This window comes from Nomascus leucogenys, chromosome 10 (assembly GCF_006542625.1).
Source record: "Nomascus leucogenys isolate Asia chromosome 10, Asia_NLE_v1, whole genome shotgun sequence".
Lineage (NCBI taxonomy): Eukaryota > Metazoa > Chordata > Mammalia > Primates > Hylobatidae > Nomascus > Nomascus leucogenys.
Genome location: NC_044390.1, coordinates 39,406,174 through 39,432,490, shown reverse-complemented (window position 1 = coordinate 39,432,490; position 26,317 = coordinate 39,406,174). Strand labels below are relative to the sequence as shown.

Here is a 26,317-nt window from a genome sequence, read left to right as displayed (position 1 = left end):
ACATTAAATTAAACATGTAGAAGTGTGCAAATGTTTGTTATTTTGAATTAGAATGCTTGTGTATTCTTTTTCACATTTGTACTTGCTTTTGACTACCAATATAGGTAGAAGAGCTTTGTAAATTGTAAAGTAATATATCAATATTAATTTTTGCAACTTTAGTTGTGACATGGAAAGAATCTTGATCATCTTAAGAAATATTAATTTTCTAAAATACTAACTTATGTAGTTACAGAATGTGGGAATAATGTTTTAATATGGACAGAAATAAAAGCAAAATAGCTTTTGAAAAAGCATTTTCATGTATTTCAGAAGAGATCACTACAGGGGGAGTCTTTTAGGGTGAGGGTTGCATAGATACCTCTTTACATCATGCAATGAAGAAGAATCTACTCAGAAATGTGGAAAAAGATTAATCTTAGAGGAGACGAAGTGTGTTAAAAAAAAAAAAAAACCGATACGTCATCTGCAAAGCAGAACATTCTTACTTCAAATGTGTCCCTTGGTGCAGTACTTATAAACAATGTCAGGTAGAAAACTGTAATGACTTCCTTTTTCATTTGCAGAAAGCAGAAGCCACTGGAGAAAAACGGCCAAGAGGCAGACCTAGGAAATGGGTGAGTAATAAGATATAATTTTTCTTCTTTTTTTGAAAAGAAAAATTTCTGTTTTATTAAATGAGAAAAGTTTTATTTCGTCGATTACATGAATTTCCAACTTCTGGTTTGATGAATCTTTGAAAGGGTTAAGGCAAGACACAAATTATCATCAGTTCCTACCACTAGGCTCCAGGTGTTTATGTTCAGAACACTTTTCTTTCCTGAAGGTGGACTCATTTTTCTATCTCTTATCAACATCAAAAGAGGCTCCACTCTTCCTTCAAATGGGGTAACAATGAGATGATTTGTTCAGTAGATTGAGTAACTAAAGTTAAAGGGTATTATGAAACCTTGGAAGTTGATTACAAATGGTGATAAAATTCATACACAATGTGTATGTGATAACTTTTTAATGTTTTTCTTTTTCTTTTTTTTTTTTTTTGGTTTTCTCCATGGCTTTTTTTTGGACACATCTCATTTTCTAGGTGGTTTGTGTTTTCTTTTTCACATGGCTTTGTTAGGAAGCAAGGGTTTATTTCGAGTTTTTCTTGCTTCCCTTAGTAGTCATTCTCCACATGCAAACATTAGAGATAGCTGTATCCATACAAGTGCATTTGATCCCATAGGCACACAGATCCTGTATCTTCTGAGGCCAGAAATTCAGTGGTCACTGAAGAGCTTTGCTAATTTTACTGCTTGAACTTTGTTTCTTTGGTTGCTGTGTTACCCATGTTCTTCTGGTCTGTCTTTCCCACTGACGGAGAAGAGAAGTCCTAAAAATGAATGAAATTGTCTCTCAAGAAGGATGAGGGCATCCTTTATACCCAGTGTTGCATATGATGGGTTCTTTGGCTTTCCTTTTTCCTCTCTCCCAGTTCTTTCTTCATGCTCCAAATTTTAAAAAGTTTTTTTTTCTGTTATGCTGGATTATATGTTCCTGTTTGCCATTCCTTTCTCCTCTAGAGTTCTGCATCACTTTCTATTTATACTTTGGTATTGCCTTTCATTTAATTTATTCATCTTGTATTTTTCCTCTGCTCAACATGTGTTGGGATTAGATTTCTTAGCATAAGGAAATGGGATGATCTTTAGATGAAAAACATCTCAGTGTTAAAGTGTAACCTTAAAGTAAGTATATTTCATTCAACCTTCTGTTCATTAAATTAGTTCTCTCCAAACCTACTTATCAAGTGGTGATCATCTAGCCTGTGCTTGATTACCTTTAAAGTTAGGGAACTTGCTACCTCTCAAGGCTGCCTCTTTCTTCTAGGAAAGCTCTGAACATTAGAAAATTATTCCATCTGACTACCTGTAACTTCTGTCCACTGTCTCTAGGTCATCCTCCTGGGAATATACAGAGTAATTGTTTTCACTTTCACTCATGATAGCCCTGCAAACGGTTGAGGACAATTAACACATACTGTTTGTATGTATCTGTGTTTGTATGTAACACATACTCCAGTTTTCTCATTTTTTCCCCATAAAGGAACATTCTTGTTATTCTTTTCTGAACATGTTTGTTCTTTAATCTTTTGAAAGATGTCACCTAGAACTAAACATCATATTTCAGGTATGGGTTCCATAAACAGTGGGTTTATCACCTTCCTTGTTGTACATATGGTTCCAGTTATCGATTGCTGCTTAGTTAACCACTCTAAAACTTACTAGTGTAAAAAAAACTATTTTATTATGCATATGGATTCTTTGGGTCAAGCATAGGCAGGGTAGAGCAGAAAGTCTTGTCTCTGCTCCATGATGTCTGGGGCCTCCACTGGGAAGACTCAAGCATCAGGGGATGACTCTAATACTTGGGATCCAGAATCTGGAGCTGTTTCACTTACAAATCTGGTGCTTTATCAAGATTGGCTGGAAATCTGGGCGGATCTGGGAGTGCGTGCACTGGATCACCCGTACATGGCCTCCCCAGGGTAATCGGCCTTCTTACATGCACTCAGGGCTCCCTCTGGGAATTTTCTGGTAACTGAGGAGGAAGCTGCAAGGCCTTTTTTGCCTTAGTCTCAGAGTCAAAAACTGCTGCTTCCATTATACTCTAATGAGCACATTGTTGACTAAGTTGATACTGGCATACATATCAAATAGAGATCTGCTGTTTTCTAAGCATCAGAACTCTGAAAGGACATCCCATACCATTGAACTAATTAATAAGAAAGACATGTATAATCTTTCTAATAGGCAGCATAATAGAAAATAGATGAGTTCTTTGAAGCCATGGGATTAATATGGCTAAAATGAAATAAAATAAATTGCAAGCAAATACAGTGGCAGTTAACCAGCAAACTAACCTCCATCAAATGGGGCCTCTTAACTCTCTCAGCCTTTCATCTCCTCTGCCTTTGGGCTGTCCTATAATGGTCACCAATTCACCTCCATAAGTTAGAGTCCTGTCTTCTCAGAACCTTCCTATGGCTCCACATCTGGCCAGCTAATTAATTACAGCCTGCCCTAGTACTTCGAAGTCATTCAGTTTACATCTACCTTTCTTTACAGTTTTCTTTCTCACCACACATCCTTAAACAATTGATGATTCAGCCAAGCATGAGTAAACTATAGAGCAATTAAAGGATTTATATGTTTTTTTTTTCTTAACGGGTTCTTGCTAATTTAGGGGGGATCTGGATTCCAGGCATCCCATCTTCCTGCTGGGTAAGAAGCACATGTGAGGCCCCCACCACAGAAATCCTTGCCTTTCTGAGAATAGCTGGGCCATTTTCTTTGACTCTCCTGGTTTCTAATTTTTACTGGCTGTGAGAATGGAAAATATTATGTGGTGAATTGTTACAAGTCCCTGATTTGGTCCCCAAAGAAGAGTTGTTCTACTGAGAAGAGGAAATAAAAGGAAATTGTATATTTTTTCTAGACAGTGTGTTTCCTCTTTGCTTGTATATCTTCTGTTGGGTAGAGTATGCAGCCAGTCATGGCAAGGCATTCCGTTCAATGGCATTCTTTGCTGGAAAGCTTGTACTGAAGAAATAAATCATTGCATTTTCCATAGGAAATGGGCTTATACTTTATAGCAAGTTCAATTCTTTCCAACAGTGTCATTCACCGATTTCCTTGAGTTAGAGATATATTTTTGAACCGACTGGATTCATTAGGTATATGGGTTAGAAGCCAAATTGTTCCCCTTTTATTCTTGTGGGGTATTTTGCTTTGTTTTAAAGTTCTTGTGCTTCTAAAACTTGTTCCAGTAGATATTATAGATTCATGTAAGAGGCCTGGGAAAAGATACCTACCGAGGAATCCTGTGATGTGATGTAATTGGGATCCGTGTGGGTAGGTGCAGGAGAGAAACTTGTATCAGTCTTGCTTTCAGAGGGGATGAAGCATTGGCCAATCCAGTGATCTAATGAGTGTGTTAATTAGATTTGCTTAAGAACACTTCTATTGTTTAATTCCCTTCGTCTTTTTTTTTTATCCCCCTAGTTAGAACTGGATTTCAGATCTATTGTTTTTATGAGGTGGTCTGATTTTCATGTGTGTGTGTATGTAGAAGAGGCTAGAGGTAAACTGGGTCTCTTTTTTCCTTGCTTTTTATAGTTAAGAGCTCAGGCTCTGGATTCAGATGGCTTGGGTTCAAATTCTGGCCCATCACTTAGCTAACTGGAGTCTTGAGAAAATCACATGACCTTTAAAGGTCCAGTTTCCTCATCTGCAAAAGGTATATTTCTCATAGAGTTGTAAGGATTAAATGAGATAATGCATGCAAAGGGCTTAATAAAGAGCATGGCACATAGGAAGTGCTCAGTAAATGTGGGAAATTATGATTAATTTCACTGTACACTTTCATTTTGACATTAGCTGTAGGCTAAACCTTAATTACTTACAGCCACCAGTAGTTACACATAGAATGAAGTAACAGAGTTATATGTCAGACTAAACAAGTACCCTTGTTAGTATCATTATGTCCTCAATATATTTATGCTAAATATTAATCAAGTTTAAGAACTGCTTATAAATAATACTAAAGAACATTTTAATTCTCTTTGCTATTAAGGGGGAGTTTTACATTGCAGCTTGGAAGCCTTTCTTCCAGTAGTAGAGATTTGGTGTCATGTGGTGTTCATCAGTTTGAAAAGAAGTATTTCTGCTGTTTGCCTCAAGATGTACGTACAGAGATGTGCTGATTCTCAGAACTTCTATAGAATTCCATTAGCCAGTCCTGCCAATTGAAATTTGGCATTTAATATTTGCATTTTTCTATTCTTGCCTAGGAAAGGAGCTCGTCACATACCTAGTTTAGTGATGGAAAGTATTTGGAGAAAGTTTTAGAGAGTGGGGCTCAGGCTCAAGAATACAATGAAGTAATAAAGTTGTTAACCTCATGTATAAAATCCTCCATCCAGATGTTGCTTAGTGATGCAGCTAGTGCTTCTGGAGGAAAAGAAACAAGAACCAAACAATGAAGACTACATCAATGGGAACAAGTGATACTTTTAGGTGTTTTGTTCTCAGAATATTTTAAAAGAAAGGAAATTAACAACAGAAGAAAAATATTTCCCAATATGAATTAATGGTTTTTAAAAGAAAAAAATCTTTCTGGAGATACTAAGATTGATCTGGAAATTGATCCAAGGACCAGATGCTTAAACTTCACTTGAATTGGTCACTAGAAAGATCCCAGCAATCCCCAGCTGGTTTCTCAGGCTGCTGATTCCCTTTATTTGGTAATGGGGTGTGTGCCATATGTTGATTTAAAAATATGCATTTCCATTCCATTGCTTTTGAAGGGGAGCAGTTGTCTTTCTCTTATTAAAGAGCTTGTGATACACAGGAAAGTGATGTAATTTTATTTATTAGTCAAATGTGAGGATTCTAGATAAGACAACAAGGGTTTTTTTCCCCTAGTTTGTAGAAATCTAGAAATTTAAGTGACGATTTGAGGATCGAGAAGGGAGAACTGAATCAAAATAAAATCTACTACACACATTCTTTGGTTTTGGAATTCTTTGGCTTTATTCTAAAGATCCCAAGCATTGATGTATTGAAGAACCTGGAAATCTGATTTTGAAGCTAAGACATTAAGTTTTCATGTCCATTACTTTTTCCCTCCAGAGGTTTGCTACTTAAACACACACACACACACACACACACACACACACACACACACGCACACAGAAAACAAAAACTTTTAGCCGTTTGTAATTTGAGACTTTCCTTGTTAAAAGTGGCCGGGCATGGTGGCTCACGCCTGTAATCCCAGCACTTTGGGAGGCCGAGGCGGGCAGAACACTTGAGGCCAGGAGTTCGAGACCAGCCTGGCCAACATGGTGAAACCCCATGTCTATCAATAATACAAAAACTACCTGAGTATGGTGGTCCATGCCTGTAGTCCCAGCTATTCAGGAGGCTGAGGTAGGAGAATTGCTTGAACCTGGGAGGCAGAGGTTGCAGTGAGCTTGCTGATCATGCCACTGCACTACAGCCTGGGCAACAGAGCAAGACTCCATCTCAAAAAAAAAAAAAAAAGAAACTGAAATATATAACTGCAATGTTTAGAAAGGAATATCCAATAATGCAGATTGCAGATAATTGCAACTTTGTACTGGAGTCGGGGGGGAAGAAATAGCTTTGATATAACATCAAAAACTGTCTGCTAATGGAATGTGTGAAGGTGAAATCATTTTCCCTTAGACACTTGCCATTATCACATGCTTTAAAAAACAGGAGATGCTCTTTTTAAAGCAACTGCGTTTTTAAAATATATGCTTAGTAATTAAATATAAATTTGCTGATGCATACAATGCATTCAAAGTTGGTAAGTAATATTTTCTAAAACTGTCTTTTCCTTTGCAATATTCCATGATAAAAATAGAGTACTTTTCAAATTTTTTCCCTATGGGGAAAAGTAACTTAATCTTATTTTAATAGTTTACCACAAAATTCACTAAAATGATTATTTAAAATTAAAAGATTAAATATGAAAACACTAATAAGTCATATCTAAAAGGCAAGAATTGAATTTGATCATTCATGTTTTGGTTCAATACTAACATCTTTTTCATTTGTTTTAATATGTAAGTGATATTTTTAATTATTCTGTTAAATGAAGACTTTCAAAAAAAGAGATTGATAATCTGCCCTACTTGGTCAGCCAGTTCATCCAGTTTAGCATGGCCAACCTCTACCAGACCCTAACCATTAGGATTATAAAAACATTGGGGGCGGTGGCCACGTGTATCCAGACTGGAGAGGCGATCACAGGAGATGAGACCACGTGAACGTCCTAAAAAAAAAAAAAAATTAGCTGGGGGGGGGGAGAGAGAGGGGAGGAGAAGGGGAGGGGAGGAGCGAGATCGCCACAACCATGACAGAGAACTTCTAAAAAAAAAAAAAAAAAAAAAAAAAAAAAAAAACATGACTGCAGAGTCTGAAGCTCCAGTGGCTTTGCTGCTGTGCCAAAATAGCATCGACTATCACCAAGGAAGAAGAGATTTTTCTCACTGGTGTGGAGTGGCAAATTCTAGACAGGAGGTAGTTCATAAAAATATCTTATTTCTCCATATGCTATCATCAGATCAATAGAGTCCTGGCCAAGACAGTAATCTCAATTTTTAATTCTAATAAAATGACAAATGTACAATCAGTGACCATTTTGTATGACGACAAATGTATGTAAGACTTTCCTTACACAGCATGCTATCCCTACTCCCATACACATATTTACCTATATTCACCTTACTGTGAGTATTTATGGATGGTAGTAAATATTTCTAAAAGGTTGGAAATCCTCATGCTGTATATTAATAAAATTAATATGCCACTTTTTTTTTACTAGGTAAACAAGTAAAATGATTATATTCCAGGAGAACATTTTTGTTGTATTTTTAAAGGTGGAGCCGGCTTTTATAAGGGTTTTTGTTTTTGTTTTGTTTTGTTTTGTTTTTGAGACAGTTTCTCTCTGTCATCCAGGTTGGAGTGCAGTGGCACAATCTCAGCTCATTGCAGTTTCTGCCTCCCGGGTTCAAGTGATTCTCCTATCTCAGCCTCCTGAGTAGCTGGGACTATAGTCCCACGCCACCATGCCTGGCTAGTTTTTGTTTTTTTCAGTAGAGACGCATTTTCGCCATGTTGGCCAGGCTGGTCTCGAACTCCTGACTTCAGGTGATTCTCCCACCTCAGCCTCCAAAAGTGTTGGGATTACAGGCGTGAGCCACTGCTCACGGCCTTTAAGATTTTTTGTAAAAATCAAGGAATTCCTGATTCTAAACTCTTCAATACTTGACATAAACATTTAAACATTTTTGACAAAAGATGGGATGAAATCAAGCCTACTCCTTGTACTCCAGATTGAAAAAAGGACCTCTGCATTTTGATGGGCTGAATACCTTTGGGCAGGTTGCTTAATTTATCCATGCCTTTTCTCATGTTTAAGTGCCTGACAGGAACATTCTGTCCATAACTAATGGCTGTCAAGCATTTACGGTTGTAAAACACAAAAACCTTTATTGCTCCAGCCAGCTCTATCATCCAGGGACTGATTATTGAGTTTGTGATGATCCAGCCTCTTGTCCCCTTCTTTGCTTTGTTTTCTCTGCTCCCCCCTGCTGCCTGCCCTTTGGCCATTTCACTGCTCATTAGCGCCTCCACCAGATGGGGGCAGGGTCAGGAACAGGGGGTCAGCTCTGGTAAAAGGCTTGGTAAGAAGGAGGCTGAGAATAACAGCCAACATAAGGTTTTCAGATTATCTACATCCAGGCTCGCCCCCAACCCTGTCCTCAGGAATCACTGAATGCAGCCATGACACTGAAATTTGTTTTTCATTCATTATTTTTTCATTCTTATAATAAACGTGGTTTTATAAGTTAGTTAAAAAGTCTTTTTCAGGAGGCTATAGTAAACAAGAGCCCCTTTTGAGCATTTCCTTAGTAAACGATGAATGGCTGCCGGTCAAGCTTGTTCTGGCAAGTCTTTCGCCTCTGTTCAGATTCAGAAGAATGGCATCAAATCTATGCTTACATTAGACTAAGGTTGTGGAACGTAGTTCTTTCAATTCAGGTTTAGAGAATTTGTCTTATGATGCTGAAAGTCTTTGGGTGTTAAGAGGCCACAGAGCTAACCCTAACTATATGACCAAAGAAAGCCCATGTTATCACATTGTACTGTAATTTCAGTGCATTAACAGAAAATGCACCTCGAGTGCCTCTTTAAACGTGATGTCGTGCAGAAGGCACAGCGTGTACAGGACAGAGATAGAGACAGAGGCTACTGAAACACTTTTTTTTTGTTGTTCACTTATTTGGTTGCTTGTCTCTTTCTTGGCTGGATCATTTAAACCCTAGAGCTCCAGTTCTGAGACCCTTTGATTTTGTGATTTTCCTATTTGTCTAAACATTTTGCCAAAGCCTTCTGACATTATTATGAATCAAGTCTGTGCTGGGTCCTAGGGATGTCAAGGCTGACAAGATAGGTGGGGCTGCCTTTGGGGAATTTATAGTCTGGGGAGCTCTAAAGAGATAACCTGATGCCTGCCAGGTAAATTATTATTCTATGCTTTAGATATTAGGAGGCTAAATTAAATTACAGTTTTCAAGTATTTTGAGCTCTTTAGAATTTAAGTCCTTCCATAGAAGTAATTATATTGCTTTCCAAATCCTAATGACACACTATTTGAATTTACCTATATTAACACCATAATTTGAATGTACATGTATATGTATACATACATACTATATATATATACACATACACACACACACACTTATATATGATATATGAATTGGTTGTGCTGTGTGCTGTGTGCCTGGGGTAACATTCTCTCATTATCATCACAGCAGATATTAAAGCTAATACAAAATGTATACAGATTTGATTTATCAAAGTAGTCAAATTTCATCTAGTTAGTATTGGCTTAAAAAGACGGGCGTTAAATCGTCAGGTACAGGCTCCAAAAAGAGGGAAAAAAAGGGAATCAGAAAAACCAGGAAAATTCTGTTGAGCCATTTAACATATGGTGATCTTATTTTTCCTCTTTGTGCTTACTCAATATAATTTATGTTTATCAAATAATTTTAAAATCACCAGGTCTTATAGCAACTTAATTATATACTTTAATATTTCTGAATACTGCAGCCCTTTGTGTTTTAAAATGAGCTCTTTGAGGGTTGGGTGCATATCTCCTATTTTTTTTACCCTCAGCACCTAGGACATAGGAGGGAATTCAGCAAAGTGATTAAGAGCTCAGACTGCCTGGGTTCAGGTATCAGCTTAATCAAGGCAAGTTGCTGATCATCCCAGCCCCAGTTTCCCTGTGTGTAAAACAAAGGGTAATCATAGTTTTTGTCTGGTAGGATTGTTTCATAAGAATTAAATGAGAAGCCATCAAAAAAACTTTATTCAGCATGTGGCAAGCTCTCAATAGGTCATAATTGTTGATGTTAGTACAGTCTCAAGCCCATAATGGTGCTTACTAAATGTTCGGTGAGTAGGATGACAGTTTTTCTTTAGTGTGTACAAAGCATGGCCTTTGAATTTTTGTTTTCCAGTAATGAATGTGGATTTGAATTACATTCTTTGACTTAAAAAAAAAAACCAAACTAATGGTTTGTATTTCCAAAGAGGCTACAGTAGGTTTTTTTAAAAAGCACAACCTATAGTCATCAAAGCAGTATTTGTAATAATTTTGAATTCCATCTTATGCCTCTCCACTAAAGAAGTAAGCTGCTAGCCACTGTCACCCAGGCCCAATAGAAACTTCGAATGTCTTGCCCTATATTAATGTTTCCTTTCCCTCACTCCTGGAAATAGAATTCTGCTTTCCAAAATAGACTCTTATGCCGTACCTTAGAAGGATTTTTGTCACAATTTTGGATCATCAGAAAAACAGAAGACAGCTTTATTGGCCAAACCTCATGAACTAATTTTCTAAGGTAGTTTCTCTCTCTCTCTCTCTTTTTTACAAAAACTTATTTTAATGGCCTATCTGTGTCCCATTTTCTTTCTGTTAATTTTTAGTACTAATATGAGAATAAAGAAAAGTAAAAAGTCAATAACTGTATTTGTTTCTTTCAAGGGCATTTGAAAGCACTTGAAGTGATCCATTAAGGCAGTAGGGTGTACAACTAAAGATTTACTGGGGACCACAATCTGAAACCCTAGGTTTATGTCAACATGGGAGTAAGTACTTCACAGTTAGAATAATAGGTAGCAATGTTACATAACTTAAAAGTTTAAGCATTACCAATAACGGAAGTGCAGGTTTAATAAGTTCCCAGAAAACCCAAATATCTTCAATATTAAGGCAGTTCCCTGGTGCAGGAATCACTAAATCCCAGGAAGGTGAGATAATAACTGTATGTGCATGGAGGAACATGGACTCATACGATTATGGTTGGTAATGTTCTAGAAAGCACTATTTGTTTTGCGGTCCCTTATTATTTCCTGTTCAGAATGATTCTGACGTCAGAGAAGATACATGCTACTCAGTTTGTGTCAGAAGCTGATCCTTGAGTGTAATTTCCTTATTACAGGGTCTCTGTCCCTACATTTTCTTTCCTGCCATTATTCTCTCAGGTAGTCCAACTTCAGTATTCCTTAAATTCTCTAGTGGAAACTTGATGAGGCATTCGCATGCCTGGGCCCACTCTCCTAGGAGTGGAGTTAGAAAGTATGTACATGGCCATCTCTGTGGCCCCTCATTCTCTTGAGGGATGGACATTCTTGGCACTGGATGCACACCTTATAAGTTTTAAGGAAAGGATGAAAAGGCAATGAGTGATAATGCTGTCCATCTTATAACATGTGCATTCTGTGCTATTACTAAATCTAAAATTTCTCTTTTAAGAGAAAGTACAGTTTGATTTACAAATCAATAAATAAATCCCTTATTCCCCTTTCATATCTTTGGACTATATATTTTCCATATATATTTGGTGAAAATTATCTCATTCCCAATCCTAATTCTCCTTATTGTAATTTATTTCATAGCAATGTGGTAGAGTTTAATGACATTGTTTGGATTCGCTATTGAGATTTTCCTAAATAAGAGTGGTCATTTCCACACTACCAAACCAAGACAATGGTAGGCTCTGTATTTTTTTTTGAGGCTGGAGTGCAGTGGCGCGATCCTGGCTCACTGCAACCTCCGCCTCCCGGGTTCAGGCGATTCTTGAGCCACAGCCTCCCGAGTAGCTGGGATTACAGGTGTCTGCCACCACGCCTGGCTAATTTTTGTATTTTTAGTAGAGACAGGGTTTCACCGTGTTGGCCAGGCTGGTCTCAAACTCCTGACCTCAAATGGTCCGCCTGCTTCAGCGTCCCACAGTGCTAGGATTACAGGTGTGAGCCACTGTGCCTAGCCTCTATTTTTTATTTAGTATTGCCCTTCCTCTATTGGTAGTTGACTTTTTTGTGGATATTAAAATTTGTCATCAAATCAGCCAGGCTTAAAGTTTTGTGCCTTCCGTCCTGTTTAGACAATTGATGAGCTACATAAAACCATTTAAAATCCATAATTTTATAAGCAATAAATAGGTAATTTTTTCTAACATACAGTCCGCCTTGCTATTAAATCACTCATCTTAGTGGAGATCAACTGGGATCCTTTTCAACTGTTAAGACCTGTGGGAACAAAACTGTTACAGCCATGACCCTATTTGCACTGTTGGAAGTTCTTAGGGAGCCACAGTATTTACAGGAAACTAATTCACACTAAACTCACTTGTACTGCATTGTTTCCTGCTATGATAAAGCAAATGGGTTATGTATATTATTGCTTTAACAGAATGATCAATGCACTTGGACTGTGTATAGTGTGAGAGAGCTTGGCCTTACATAGTCACAGTATGAAGAGACTGAATTTTTTTTTTTTTAACTAAAAAAAAGACTTTTCTGCTGGGATTGTAATAATGTGGTAAGTATTCAGACTTACTATTTGCTATCTTTGAAACAAATATATTACAATAAACATTTAGAGAAGCTGACATTTTATATCCATAAGGCAAACACAAAATTTCCCAATTTGTATGAAAATTTGGGTGTTTTATCCTGTGGTTTTTTTTTTTTTATTTTTGAGTCTGAGATATTTTTGTGTCCAAGAAAATGTTTAGATTAATTCACTTGGAGTCTTGAAGTTATCTTTGGTAGAAAAACATCCTTATGTGTATGAAAAAAGCAATTTAGAAAGGAGATTTCATGAGCATCCTTGACAGTGGTGTACAAGTTTAATCGTCTTTCCTGTGACAGGAGGGTCTTCATGCGTTCAACCTAGAATTTCTCCTTTTACAGTTCTTAGTCCATTTCCTCTTGTCTTGTTCTTAATGGTGACAGAGAACATCTGCTATGTTCCTCTTCAAAACATATCTTCCTACTTGGGGTACTGTGAAGTGTACGGACTTCGGGTCCTAACATATCTGCATTTGAGTCTGAACCTTATCACTTACTAACCTTAGGCCTTTGTTACCTCTCGGAGACTATATTTCTTCTTTTGTGAAATGAGGCTGGTAATATCTCCATTGTAGTTTTAGCTAAAGTATCCAGTACCTAGTAAATGCTCAAAATACCATTATTTTGGCCTGGCACAGTGGCTCACGCCTGTAATCCCAGCACTTTGGGAGGCCGAGGCAGGTGAATCATTTGAGGTCAGGAGTTCGATACCAGCCTGGCCAACAAGGTGAAACCCCATCTCTACTAAAAATATAAAAAATTAGCCGGGTGTGGTGGTGCATGCCTGTAATCCTAGCTACTTGGGAGGCTGAAGCCAGAGAATCACTTGAACCCGGGAGGCAGAGGTTGCAGTGAGCTGAGATCACACCATGGCACTCCAGCCTGGGTGACAAGAGCGAAACTCCATCTCAAAAACAAAAACAAAAACCAAGAAATTAGACAGCTGTGGTGGCGGGCACCTGTAACAACAACAACAACAACAAAAAATCATTAGTTTTAAACCCTGTGAAAATATGTTGTCAGCTTTCCATTTTCCACAATAACATTCCCAAGTCTTTCTCACTATGTCCTGTTTTTCTAACCCACTAATCATGGTTCTGAATGAGACTTCAAATGATATGGCAGATGGAACACTACATTCATGATGAAAGGCCTTTCTGACTTGCATTCTAACTTAATGAATTTCTAGCTTTGTGACCCTGGACAGGTGACTTGTCCTTGAACCTGCTTGCTCTTATGTAAAAGGGGGATAATAATTGTCATAGCTTCTTTGTCTTCCTCTCTGGGTTGTGGTCAGAATAATATAATAATTTGTAATTTACAAATAAAGCACCTTGCAATCATAAGGTTACAGCAGTAAGTATCAGCAATTAAAATTTCATACACTAGCTGGATGCAAGGGCTCACGCCTATAATCCCAGCACTTGGGGAGGCCAAGGCAGGTGGATCACCTGAGGTCAGGAGCTTGAGACCAGCCTGGCCAACGTGGAGAAACCCCATCTCTACTAAAGAAAAAAGTACAAAAATTAGCTGAGCATGGTGGCGCACTGCTGTAATCCCAGCTACTCTGGAGGCTGAGGCCAAAGAATCGCTTGAACTCGGGAGATGGAGGTTGCAGTGAGCTGAGATTGCACCACTGAACTCTGGCCTGGGTGACAGAGTGAGACTCTGCTTCAAAAAATAATAATAATAATAATAATTAAAATTTCATACACTACAATAGGGTGAATGAAATTGTTCCTGTTATTTATATAACTTCTAACACTTAGCTTGCTATCTTCAGCTTTTCCCTTGTCTTATCTAATGGTTTATGAGGCATTTACTCTTTTTCCATTTCCATCTGCTCTTATGGTTGAAAGTCTAAAACTGACAACTTTCAGATGTATCACAGAGACATATCAAAAGAATTCCAACCTGAAAGGTATTGGGTTAGTGTGCAGAAGTAGTGAATAAATAAGCAGAGTTGGGTGAGGTTAAGAGAGTGCCAGATGATCTAAGTGGTAATAAACAGGTGAAGTGCCCTGGAGAGAGAGATGAGCAGAAGAGACCTCTCCAGTAGTAGACATTGAAGAGGAGGATTTTAGAATTCGTCTCCTAAGACAGTCACTGCCAAGTTCCAACAGAACATCATGGACAAAACATATCTAAATGAGAAGGAAACTTTGGGACATTGAGGATTGCTTGGAGTGGAAGTGACCTGGAAGGTGGCAGTGATCCCAGGCAGGAGAGGACAATGGCCATGTCTGCAGTGGTACAGTCTGAGGGGGAAGGTTGTGGACTGATGTGTGGGGAACTGGGAGTGTGGCACTGGAGAAGACCAGTTGGAAAATTGATTGCCCTAGCTGTGAGAGCTGAACCATGAGGACTGTCTAAGAGCACTGAAGCTGGGGAGAAAAGAAAGTAGCGTGGACATGGTAATGCTTAAATGAATACTTACATGTGATACTGGCTTAATATTTTAAATCTATTGAATATACTGTTCAAGTTTCTAGAAGCAAGAAACTTCCCCCCATATTTGTACTGTGTTAATCTTTTGGTTTCCTTGCCTCAATTCAGCTTTGTTTCATGTTTAATTATGGGGCTGAAAGTACATAAGTTTGAGTAGTCTAGAGTGGAATGTGGTTAAATATCCTTGCAGATTACTTTACGTGTTTCAGTGTTCCAATAAAATCAGCCACAGTGATCCATATGGGATTTGTAGATGCTGTTTTCCCGAGGCCCTTTTCTCTATGGCTGTCTGTGACCTTAGCCATTGAATCGCTTAATCGTTTTTGGCCTCCTAAGTCAGTGATTCTGAGCGGGCAGAGTGGTAATGTGATGTCATGTCTGGGGCATGAGCCTGCATCCTCGCCGCACAGGGGTCCCACCCTTCCTGGTCTAGGCAGCTCAATGCACAGTGCTTGGCGCATCGTGAGTGCTCAATAAATTCAGTTGCTTTTCCCGTCTCTCTTTGGATCTCAAATAGGAATATCCAAATTTGAGAATGCCACCAAAGCATTAGGTTCCCTAATTAAAGTCCATAGTAAAAGCTGAGGCAGATGTGTGGGAATGCAGTTCCAGACACTGTAGTTAATCTAGGAGAGATGATCGCACTGTATTTACAACAAGGCTTCCCATGCTCATGAATCATAATAAGAACTCTTACAGGATTAATGAGTTTTAACTTAATGCAGAATTTTTGAACTATGTGTAATGCTGGGACATTTCAAAGTGTTTGTCATGAAAAATGGCTAATGGAGGTACACATTTCGAGATATCCTGTGTTCCACCTACGTTGTTTGTTATCTTGTTGACATCTTCTGTTCCTTTTACAAAAAGGTCAGAAGGAAGGCCCTCCACATTTTCTGTAGATTGCTAGATAAGAGAAACATCAGGATAGAAAGGAACATTTTGATAGCCTTACACATTTGTTTTTCAAAATAAAAAAATTCTTTAAATAAAACTTTCTTTCATGCCCTTTCTCTGGTAGAGAGAAAAATTAGCCCCCTTTTCTTTCAGAGAAATGCCTTGTGCGCTTTGCCCAGTTTTCCCCTAATGCTGGCATTTTGTAAAACTGTAGAACCAGATCTCAATTAGGATGTTGACATTCATACAATCCATTCATCACAATTAGATTTCCCCAGTTGCGCATGTACTTATTTGTGTGCGTGTATGTGTGAGCATCAAGTTATACACAACTTTATCACATGTAGGTTCATGTATTCACTACCAGAGGTATTATTATTTTTTAAGTTCCGGGGTGCATGTGCAGAATGTGCAGGTTTGTTACATAGGTAAATGTGTGCCATGGTGGTTTGCTGCATCTATCAACCCATCAGCTAGGTATTAAGCCCATCATGCATTAGCTATTCTTCCTGATGCTCTCCCTCCCTACTCCGGTATTATCTTTTAAGACTGTCAGTTGCTCAGGAGTTTGTGGCACATCCCATGATGACATACACTAAATGTGTCTTCTCTAAGTACACAAGAACTTTGCATGACTGTAGGAATGTGGGGAGAGGAATTCTGGCCCATGGTTCCTGTCTTTGGCTGTGCAGTTACTCTTTCACATTCCCTCATTATAAAGATCTGGCTGGCCCTGGCAGAATCATAGGTGGGCTTGGCACACAGCTAACTGCTTGCCTGAAGTAACTTACACTTTTGTACTGCATTCAGAGTTCTGCCAACTTCAGAGGCCAGGAAAGAAAGGATTGGCCTGGGAGTGTAACACACCTGCTTTTCCTGAGGGCACATACAACAGGCCTATTTGAGTACCTGCTTGCCCTTTAGGATATATTGAAACACATGCCTGTATTGTCCTGAAGTTGTGGATGAATACCTTTATCCCCTGGAAATTCCTTGTTTCACATAGATTTTAAATGTCCATGCAGGCAGATATTCACTGAGGAAACTGTCCTGTTAATTGTACTTTGGCTATCTGGCCCAGTCTCTAGAACAATTATAGTAGAACGATGTCATCTTGACACATTTAGGAAGAGCCACATTTGAGAATGCCACTGTAATGTTTTGGTTCCCCAAATAAAAATTGCATATTACAACCATGTCTCTCTCTTTCCTTTCTCTCTCTTTCTCTTTCTCTCTCTCTCTCTCTCTCACACACACACATACACACACACACACACACACACACACACACAGCAAAGCTGTGCTAAGATGCAAACACTAGGCAGATGGCCAAGTTGCCCCTCCAGGCTAAATGTCTCAGGCCTGCACTCTAGTCTGAGAAAAAATGGATTTGCAAACAGCTCAAACTGTGAATATTAACATTTAAGAATGGCCAAGGTCTATTGCATTCCACTAGTCACTCCTAGAATCTGAGTGTTTGTTTAGGTAACCAGAACACAGATGATGATGATGATGATGATGATGATGATGATGATGATAATGATTGATCATAATAACTGAAGAGTAAAACACTATCAATGTGATCATTATGGGATTCTTTTAGAGAATACATTTAGTGTATTTGGACCCAAAGCCCTATTGGATCCTAAATCCCAGCTATGCTGTGGCATACAAAGAGCTGTTTTTTCTTTCTTTTTTCTTTTTTTTTTTTGGACTAATGCTTTTTGACTATTGGCACATCAAATATCTACGAATTACAAGTAATATTCTTTATTTTTGGTGGTAACTGTTATCTTATTTAAACAAAATCATGCTTTTGAATCAGCTGTAGACATTTTTGACAATCTTGGAAGTGCAGAAAAAGTTATACTTGAAAGAAAATAATTATAGAATATCAGCATATGCTGCTGTTGCTTCCATAGCAAACTCCTTTGGGCCTTACTCAACCAAAATAAATGTGGCCACATTGCTGCGGTAGGCATGGCTCGAGGCAAATGGAAGACTGCAGTTCTGTTTCCTGTGTCCTGCTTTCTGTCCCTGAGGTCCAAGCAATGCCAGAACAGTGAATTTGAAAGTATTAAAATGTTGGTCTGTGTGGTCCTTGGTCTTCCTAACTATAAAGCTGGACTTGGTGTAGAGGTTATATAGTTAAATCCTCTTATATTCTACAGGTGACAAAATGAAAACCCAGAGCAACTGTGTCCAGTTCAAGGCCACGCAACCTTGTTAGCTCTGACAAGAGCCAGGTTTCCTGACTTCTAGTCCATTGCTTTTCCCTGTAGCGAGCCGCTTCCTCTTGCCTCACCCGATCTTCCTTGCATTTCCATTGGGAATGTTGACCATAGTTTTGATAAATCTCTTCCTTCAGGTCCTGTGTTAGTTTCTTCAGGGCTGCCGTAACAAAGTGCCACAAACTTGGGTGCTTTACCACAACAGAAATTTGCTCTTTCACAGTCTGGAAACTGGAAGTCTGACATCATGGTGTTGGCAGGGCCGTGCTCTCCCTGAAGGCTCTAGGGAAGAATCTGTTCCATCTCTTTCCCTTCACTTCTGGTGCTGTTGGTAATCCTTGATGCTCCTTGGCTTTTGGATGCATTGCTCCATTCTCTGCCTCGGTTGCCACATGGTGGTAAGAGCAGTTGCTGTGTGTCTGTGTCTCTTTTCCTCTTACAAGGACACCAGCCATATTTGATTAGGGCCCGGCCCACTGACTTCATCTTACCTTGATTATATCTGCCAAGACCTTATTTCCAAATAAGGTCACATTCATAGAGACAAGGTGGGTTAGGGCTTCACTATATCTTTTTAGGGGACACAATTCAACCCCTAACAGTTCTTTATAACTTTAAACCTGTTAGAACCAGGCTGGTATTTGTAATGCATAATGAGAAACTGCAGTGAATTTCATTAAGTGTAAAGCATCATATCCAACATTTGTAGTTTGTTACAATAACACATTCAAAAGATTTATAGGCTGTTTTTGGTGTGATTTTTGGATTAATTCCCTCTTTTGAAGACATTTGTTGGGTTTAGTTTATTTTAAGGGAGGAATGAATAGACCTGAAAACACCTAATTTTTATTTTCAATTTAGCCTGGAAGCTAGCAAAATCTTTTGCAGAGAACTGAAACTGTGTCACAGAGCACCAGCACTGTATTTGTTATCATTTTGGCCTTCAGTTTTATTAGCGCTTGTTTGATGTGTTAAGCCTCTAGCTAAGACAAAAAGACAGAACTTTAGGGTTTTTGTTTGTTTTAGCAGTAATAAAGTCTAGAATAAAATGTTTGCTCTATAATATTTAATGGTGTGTATTCAATTTTTAAACCAAAATTTAAAAGAAAGAAATCCCATTCTCATTCAGCACTGTCAAATGTATTCATTCCTCCAGACTTCACTGGTTGAATATAATAATTTGTGTGTATAAACAGTCTTCCTGACTGCATTCTCTTTAATATTCGTTTATCAATTTGGGAGGAAATTTCCAAGTAACTTTTATTTGTACCTTAAAAAAATAGTTTTAAACGAAGTCATGGGAATGGATTGCTGTGTCTTTTACTGACTTTTATATATGTGATTCCAAATCTCCTTTTAAATTAATGTCTTTTAGCTTCAAATATACCTCTTCCCATAAGGCTAGTCCCCATTTCCTATAATCTTACAGACCTAGGAGAACAATATTTTCCCTTCTGTCGTTTTGATAATTACGTCCTCTGTGCTCAGTGGTGGCCTATTAACTCACATGAATACCATGGGCTTGCAAAATAGCCTCAAATTTCCATATATTGGAACTGTGAGAATTTTCTATAATGGTGCTTTAGCAATAATGATGGAGGTGCAGGCATTTCCTGAGGATTAATGACCAGCTGGGAGGAACCAGTGGCCCTTGGCTTTGCCTCCCAGCCAGCCATTAATTCTAAGGAAATGTCTTTTGCTGAGGTCGTTATTGCTATTATAAGCTTAAAATGGAAAAACATAATAGGCGTATGAGTTATTTTTATGGGTTGATGCAGTTTCCAATGGTATGTACTAATTTGAGAGAATGAATGTGTATACATACAAGAGTAGGTCAGATTGTTAGACTCATCCCTCAGTATTCCATATGTTTTGTGACTGATTTTACAGTTCTCTCTACCTTTCTCATTTACAAAAAAAAAAAAAAAGAAAGAAAGAAAATTTGATTCAGCATTTCCTAAAAGTATTGTATTCAGTGACATCTTTGGAAACACCAGTTTCTGTTATCAACTTCAAATAATAGTCAGGTTTTATGTATGATCTAAAGGGAAAACGAGTTTGCTTTTCAATCCTGTGACAATTTTTCTTTTAGAATGAAACGTTGCAAGAAATGAAAAATAAAAAAAACACTCTGTAACGATTTTGCTGTGCTTCTTTGATTTTTCTCTGTTTTTGTTTAACAGGTACCTTATATTTGTACCTTTACATATTGAATTCATGAGAGAGTTATGCACAGCCTAGTTATTTGACAATCCAGGGGTTTTAAAAAATGTATATTAAATATTGCAGTAATGGTGAATGCTTTAACATAAAACCACAAAAAACCTCCTAAAAATGAAGCCAAAGAGTCTAAATCTTGCTCACTGTGCTTCTTTCTGATTCTTTTTAAAAGCCAGCCCTTCTTGTACAGTATTTCTACTTTTTATTCTAATCAACTGGCCTGTTGCATTATTTTTATGTAGATTGCTAACAAGGTTTTTGAAGAAACATTCTTAAAAGTCATAAAAGGGAAAATCTTGACAGTTCTGGGATATTGCCCCCCTTGACCTTTTGGAGAAATGTAGACAGCATCTCCCAGGCATGACGCCTAAGGATCGTGTTTATCTGTCATCAGTTGGTGACTCCATGTTTATTGAGCACTGGCTATAAGCCAGACTTGGTGAGGGACTGAAACAATTACAAGACACAGTTCTGCGCTGGAAGAAATAGGAATCAACCTAAGATTTCCTGTCCTCCTAGGTCATCAGGTTCCTGTCCCACCACTTTCCTTCCTCTACCAAATTCACTTATAGCCTCCAAGTAGTGTAACTATCAATAGCACCCCTTTCACTCCCCAAAGTGTCCTAATTTGGAGAGTAAGTTGTATGATCACCCTACCTACAGTCTGCCTGTTTTCCAATGCACACTTTGTCCCTCCCCTGCTCTTGTTACATGTATGTTCTGAGGCCACTTCCAGATTGTTCTTCCTCTGTCATTACTCCAGCATGTCATTGCTGTGCTCAGAAACTGCTAACTGGGTCTTCATTTGTGATTAAATAATACCATTTTTCTTATATACATGTAGCCAAAAGCTCTATTTCCAATATGGAAATAACTAAGAGTAAACATCCTATTCCATGAACAGGACAAACACTTTCTCACCTTCACTTTTACCTGCAATTTCTTCCCCCATTTTCAGCTGCTTAAAATCTTTAATCTTCAAAGTCCAGTTTAGACACACCTTTTATGAATTAGCTCCTTACTGCCCTAGTCAGAAGTGGGCTGTCTCATCCCTGGAGGAGGGAGGGTAAACACGCATTGCAGATGCTTCTCTACTTGCCATGGGGTTATGTCCTGATACACGCGTTGGAAGTTGAAAATATCATTAGTCAAAAATGCATTTAGGCCGTGTGCAGTGGCTTACTCTTGTAGTCTCAGCATTTTGGGAGCCTGAGGTGGGAGGATTGCTTGAGCCTAGGAGTTTGAGACCAGCCTGGGCAATGTAGTAACGACCCATCTCTAAAAAAAAAAAAAAATATTAAAAATTAGCCAGGTGTGTGGTGGCACGCACCTATAGTCCCAGCTACTCGGGAGGCTAAGGTGGGAAAATGCTTGAGCCTGGCATATCTAGGCTTCAGTGAGCCATGACTGTGCTACTGCACTCCAGCCTGGGCAACAGAGCAAGACTCTGTCTGAAAAGAAAAGAAAAGAAAAAAGAAAAGGAAAGAGGGCATTTAAGACATCTCACCTACTGAACATCCTAGCTTTGACTAGCCTACCTTAAATATGCTCAGAACACTTACCCTGCCTACAGTCTGAGCATATTTACATTAAATATGCTCGGTACACTTACATTGGCCCACAGTCATCTTACACAAAGCCTGTTTTATAAGAAAGTGTTGAATATCTCATGCAACTTACTGAATACTGTACTGAAAGTGAAAAACAGAATGGTTGTATGGGTATTTGAAGTACAATTTCTACTGAACGTGTATCACTTTCACACCATTGTAAAGCCAAAAAATTCCAGTCAGGCCATCATAGGTCGGGGACTGTCTGTATGAATGCCTTGCTTTCATTATAGCATTCTCCATTTTCTCTTGCACTGGTAATTTTTGAACAGTTATCTTTACCAGTTTTGTAAACTCCTTGAGGACAGTTTTGCATTTTCTTCAAAACCTAGGACTGTGGTATACAGTAACTGCTTAATACAATATTTGTTAAATAAAGAACAAAAAATACGTGGCTAGGCTACTCAGGTCATTCCCACAAAATGATTTCTTTAAACTGCGTAATTGGAAGTTTTTGTTTTTTCAAAAAAGTATGTCTACAGTATTATGTCATTAATTACTGTACCCTGAGGAATTACTGCTGCTGCTAATCTCTTGGATTCAGTACTTAGAGACATAAATATAAGTGACATTAGCACTGCTACTGTTCAATGAGATTACAAAATAGAAAGTAGACCTAGAAGCAGATGTTGGAAAATATCCTCAAAGATAACAAAATGTAGAATATCTTACTAGGCCTGGTTCAAGGACATAGGCTAAGCTGAAGCTGCCACACATGGTGTTAGACTTCATGGCACACTTTTCTGCAGAACTGGAAAGAGATGTGTCTACTTTGGGGCATTTTCTTCAAAATTAAAAAAAAAATGTGTCTATGATTGATTTTAAAAAAGATAATTTAGGCCGGGTGCGGTGGCTTATGCCTGTAATCCCAGCACTTTGAGAGGCCAAGGCGGGTGGATCACGAGGTCTGGAGTTCGAGACCATCCTGGCCAACATGGTGAAACCCCGTCTCTACTGAAAATACAAAAAATGAGCCGGGCATGGTGACACACGCCTGTGGTCCCAGCTACTTGGGAGGCTGAGGCAGGAGAATCGCTTGAACCTGGGAGGCGGAGGTTGCAGTGAGCCCAGATCGTGCCACTGCCCTCCAGCCTGGTGACAGAGTGAGACTCCGTCTCAAAACAAAACAAAACAAAACAAAACAAAACAAAACAAAACTAAAAAAGGTAATTTACAGAAACAATACATGCTATTATATTGGATGGATAAAACAGAGAGTTCCATGTGACAAAACCTGTATGTAAACGTATTTCTTATTTTTTAATCATCGTTTTATGTATGTAGGTCATTATGGAACACTTGAGTTCAGAAAATAAATTACTTTTCTTTTTCAAAATATTGCAGTGGTAGTTTCATCTCATTTTAGGTAATATTGATTTATCCTAAATTGGTAAAAAAAAAAACAAAAAACTAGATACTATATATATTTAATTTAAGCATGGAACTTGTATTTCCATGGAAAACAAACTGATAAAATTTTAAAAGTAAATTGAGTAAATAAATATAGATTATACTTAAATTTTTTTTCTCTCTATGAACTGGCTTTGCATATATACTGTAACATTTAATATACCAACATATTTTGGAAAAAAAATCCTTTTTTGTGCAACATGTTCCTTTTTTTTTTTGGAATGAAGTTTCACTGTTGTTGCCCAGGCTGGAGTGCAATGGCACAATCTCGGCTCACTGCAACCTCTGCCTCCCAGGTTCAAGCGATTTTCCTGCCTCAGCCTCCTGAGTATCTGGGATTACAGGCGCCTGCCACCACGCCTGGCTAATCTTTGTATATTTAGTACAGACAGGTTTCACCATGTTGATCAGGCTGGTCTTTGTCTTCTGACCTCAGGTGATCCACCCGCCTGGGCCTCCCAAAGTGCTGGGATTACAGGCGTGAGCCACCACGCCCGGCTGTGCAACATGTTTCTAAGTGAACACTATGACTTCAGAGAGTTTTACTGTTTTAAGAGAGTTAACAAAAGAATAAGCATTGGATATACTTACCTTTTTTCAAATGTTATAACAAATTTACCAAAACTCACCACACACACACACACACACACACATTCCACAACTTCAAACAACAGAAAATGGGATTCTGTCATTCTCTGTGTCCCACAATCGGTACCACCACCACTACTACAGTTTGCTTTTATTATAGTATTATCAATTTTCTGCAAATAAGCCTAAATGTCTTAGGTAGTTCTACATTTTTATATTACACAGTAATTGAGGAAAAACTAAATATTTTTGAAAGTGCATTTAAAATACTACTTTAGAACAATTAATCTACTTGGGTGTACAAAATGAAAGCCAGTTGTTAGAAATCTCTTATACTACAAAAATTAAGAAAGTGTTAAGCATCAAGGATTAGACCTGGACTAGAAGCGTGGGTCACTTGGTGGATGACCACGTAACTCAAGAAGAGGAAGAGTGGATTTAGAATTCAAGATAGAGATGAAACACTCATGTACTTAGTGTGTGTGAAGTTTAGGAGAGGGAGCTGAGCTGATGGAGCCATGGGTCGCAGTAGCTGAAGCCACGGCTGTGGATAAAGATCCCAAGAGAATGTGGAAAATGAAACGTGATATAGAAAGTGGAGAAGAAAGGGAATATGGGGACCATTGCACACAAAGGAGATAATATAGGCTGTCAACTGCCAACAGCAGTTTGTGGACCAGTGGTCTTTACTACATCCTTCTCCAGCTGTCCCACCGTCCACACGAACTTACGCATGCTTCCCTTGCTCTACCCCACCCATGCTCAGCTCATGGTAATTGGCATGGCTGTTTCATATCTATTAGGTCACTACTGAGCTTACCATTGGGATAACCAACAACAGCAGTGAACCCTAAATCCTGATGACACTATCAGCACTCAAGTAGAGCTGGGGAATGAAACTAGAATTCTTTTGGGGCCAGATCATTAACTCATATCTAGTGACACCCCATTTTGCCTCTGGAAAAGTTAAGGTTTTGTTGTGCAATGAGCTTTACAGAATGGAGCATTTCTGTTGGTTTACTAAAACTATTAAGCGAAAATACAGCACAAGTGCAAGTCCTGGCTCCAGAAGTTGGCTGTACCTTCCTTTCTGCAGTACAAGGTGAACATCTGTAAAGAAGAGTGCAATGTCCCGGGTGTGTTTAAACTGACTGCCTTGGCCTCAAACTAAAACTGTTAAGCCAAAACAGGGCACAAGTGCAAGTCCTGGTTCCAGAAATTGGCTGCACCTTCCTTTCCGCAGTATGAGGTGAACATCTGTAAAGAAGAGTACAGTGTCCCTGGTGTGTTTACACTGACTGCCTTGTTTTCAAGGATCATTAGATTTCAAAGAAAAAAAAATCACAACAATATCCTTTGCATGGACCAGATGATGAGAAACTAAATTGTAATTTGGGATTCATTCACAAGAAAAGGCCTGAATGGTTTTCCCATGGACAGGATCTTGGAGGTAGGAATACCACATCCTGTGCCCAGCTCAGTCTCACTGACTAGGGAACGTTGTCTTTAGACTACAGAAGTCGCAACCCTCACCCCAAAACATGAGGTATTCAAACCTTTTGAAGGGTGTGATGTTTCCAGGTAATTTGGCTTGGCGCAGGAATTGCATTTATGCCCAACTTTGGCTAAGCGATTTTAGTAGTCCGACAAAAATGCTCTGCTCTGTAAAGCTAATTGCAAAACAATATCTTCACTTCTCCAGATGGAAAATGGGATATGAAAATCCACCAAAGGAAAGAAATACCATTTCCCGCACTACGGCTCTGCAATCTTAGAATGGTTCCATGAATATTATGTACGTGCAGTTAACATTTATGACCTTATTTAGGTCCAAGCAGCATGAGGGATTTTGTGCTAGTAGTTGTTGATGAGCACTACAAATAGGAATCCTTTATATCTGAGGTATCCATAGTAACTAAGTAGGGCCCATTTCCATCGTACTTATTTGCTTCCAACCTGCCAACCATGCTTAGACTCTGAGGGCTCCAGGATCCCTAATTCATAAAAAAACGCCCCAGAGAGGTGGGTAAGTGCTTTTCAGAAAAAGCAAACTTAAGCAAGTGATTTTAAGAGATTTGAAGAGTGCTACATGGCAGCAAATATGATAATTTTTTGGCCCAAATATAAATTTAATTGAGTAATGTTATAAAGACAAAATTACATAGCCAGAAACAGAATTAGGAGCATTAGGAAAATAATAGTATTGTCTTGCATCTCCTTGAAATCCCCTGTTATGTTACTCCACTGTTGACTATTTTGTAGATAGCACACATTCACCTTGCATTTGGCAGAGAACACCAGCTTTGCTATGAATGCTCACAATTTTTGTAATACAGGGAAATATTTAACATACTAGGAAAAAAAGGTTTAAATTCATTAACATTAATATTGTAATGTTCATATAATCCTCTTA

The 26,317-nt window shown here is 38.5% G+C and overlaps 1 protein-coding gene across 6 annotated transcripts in view; it reads left to right on the top strand.

Moving 5' to 3' along the window:
* Positions 1–26,317, top strand: part of HMGA2 (high mobility group AT-hook 2) — a 140,967-nt gene that overhangs the window by 13,430 nt on the left and 101,220 nt on the right. For 4 of the 6 annotated variants that reach the window (XM_030820040.1, XM_030820039.1, XM_030820041.1 and 1 more), the window contains exon 3: positions 567–617. In XM_030820040.1, the coding sequence (XP_030675900.1) occupies positions 567–617 (51 nt within the window). Of the gene's footprint in view, positions 1–566; positions 618–4,157; positions 4,221–4,614; positions 5,547–26,317 lie in introns of those variants that run through there. The other 2 variants (XM_030820043.1, XM_030820042.1) reach the window with 2 other exon arrangements.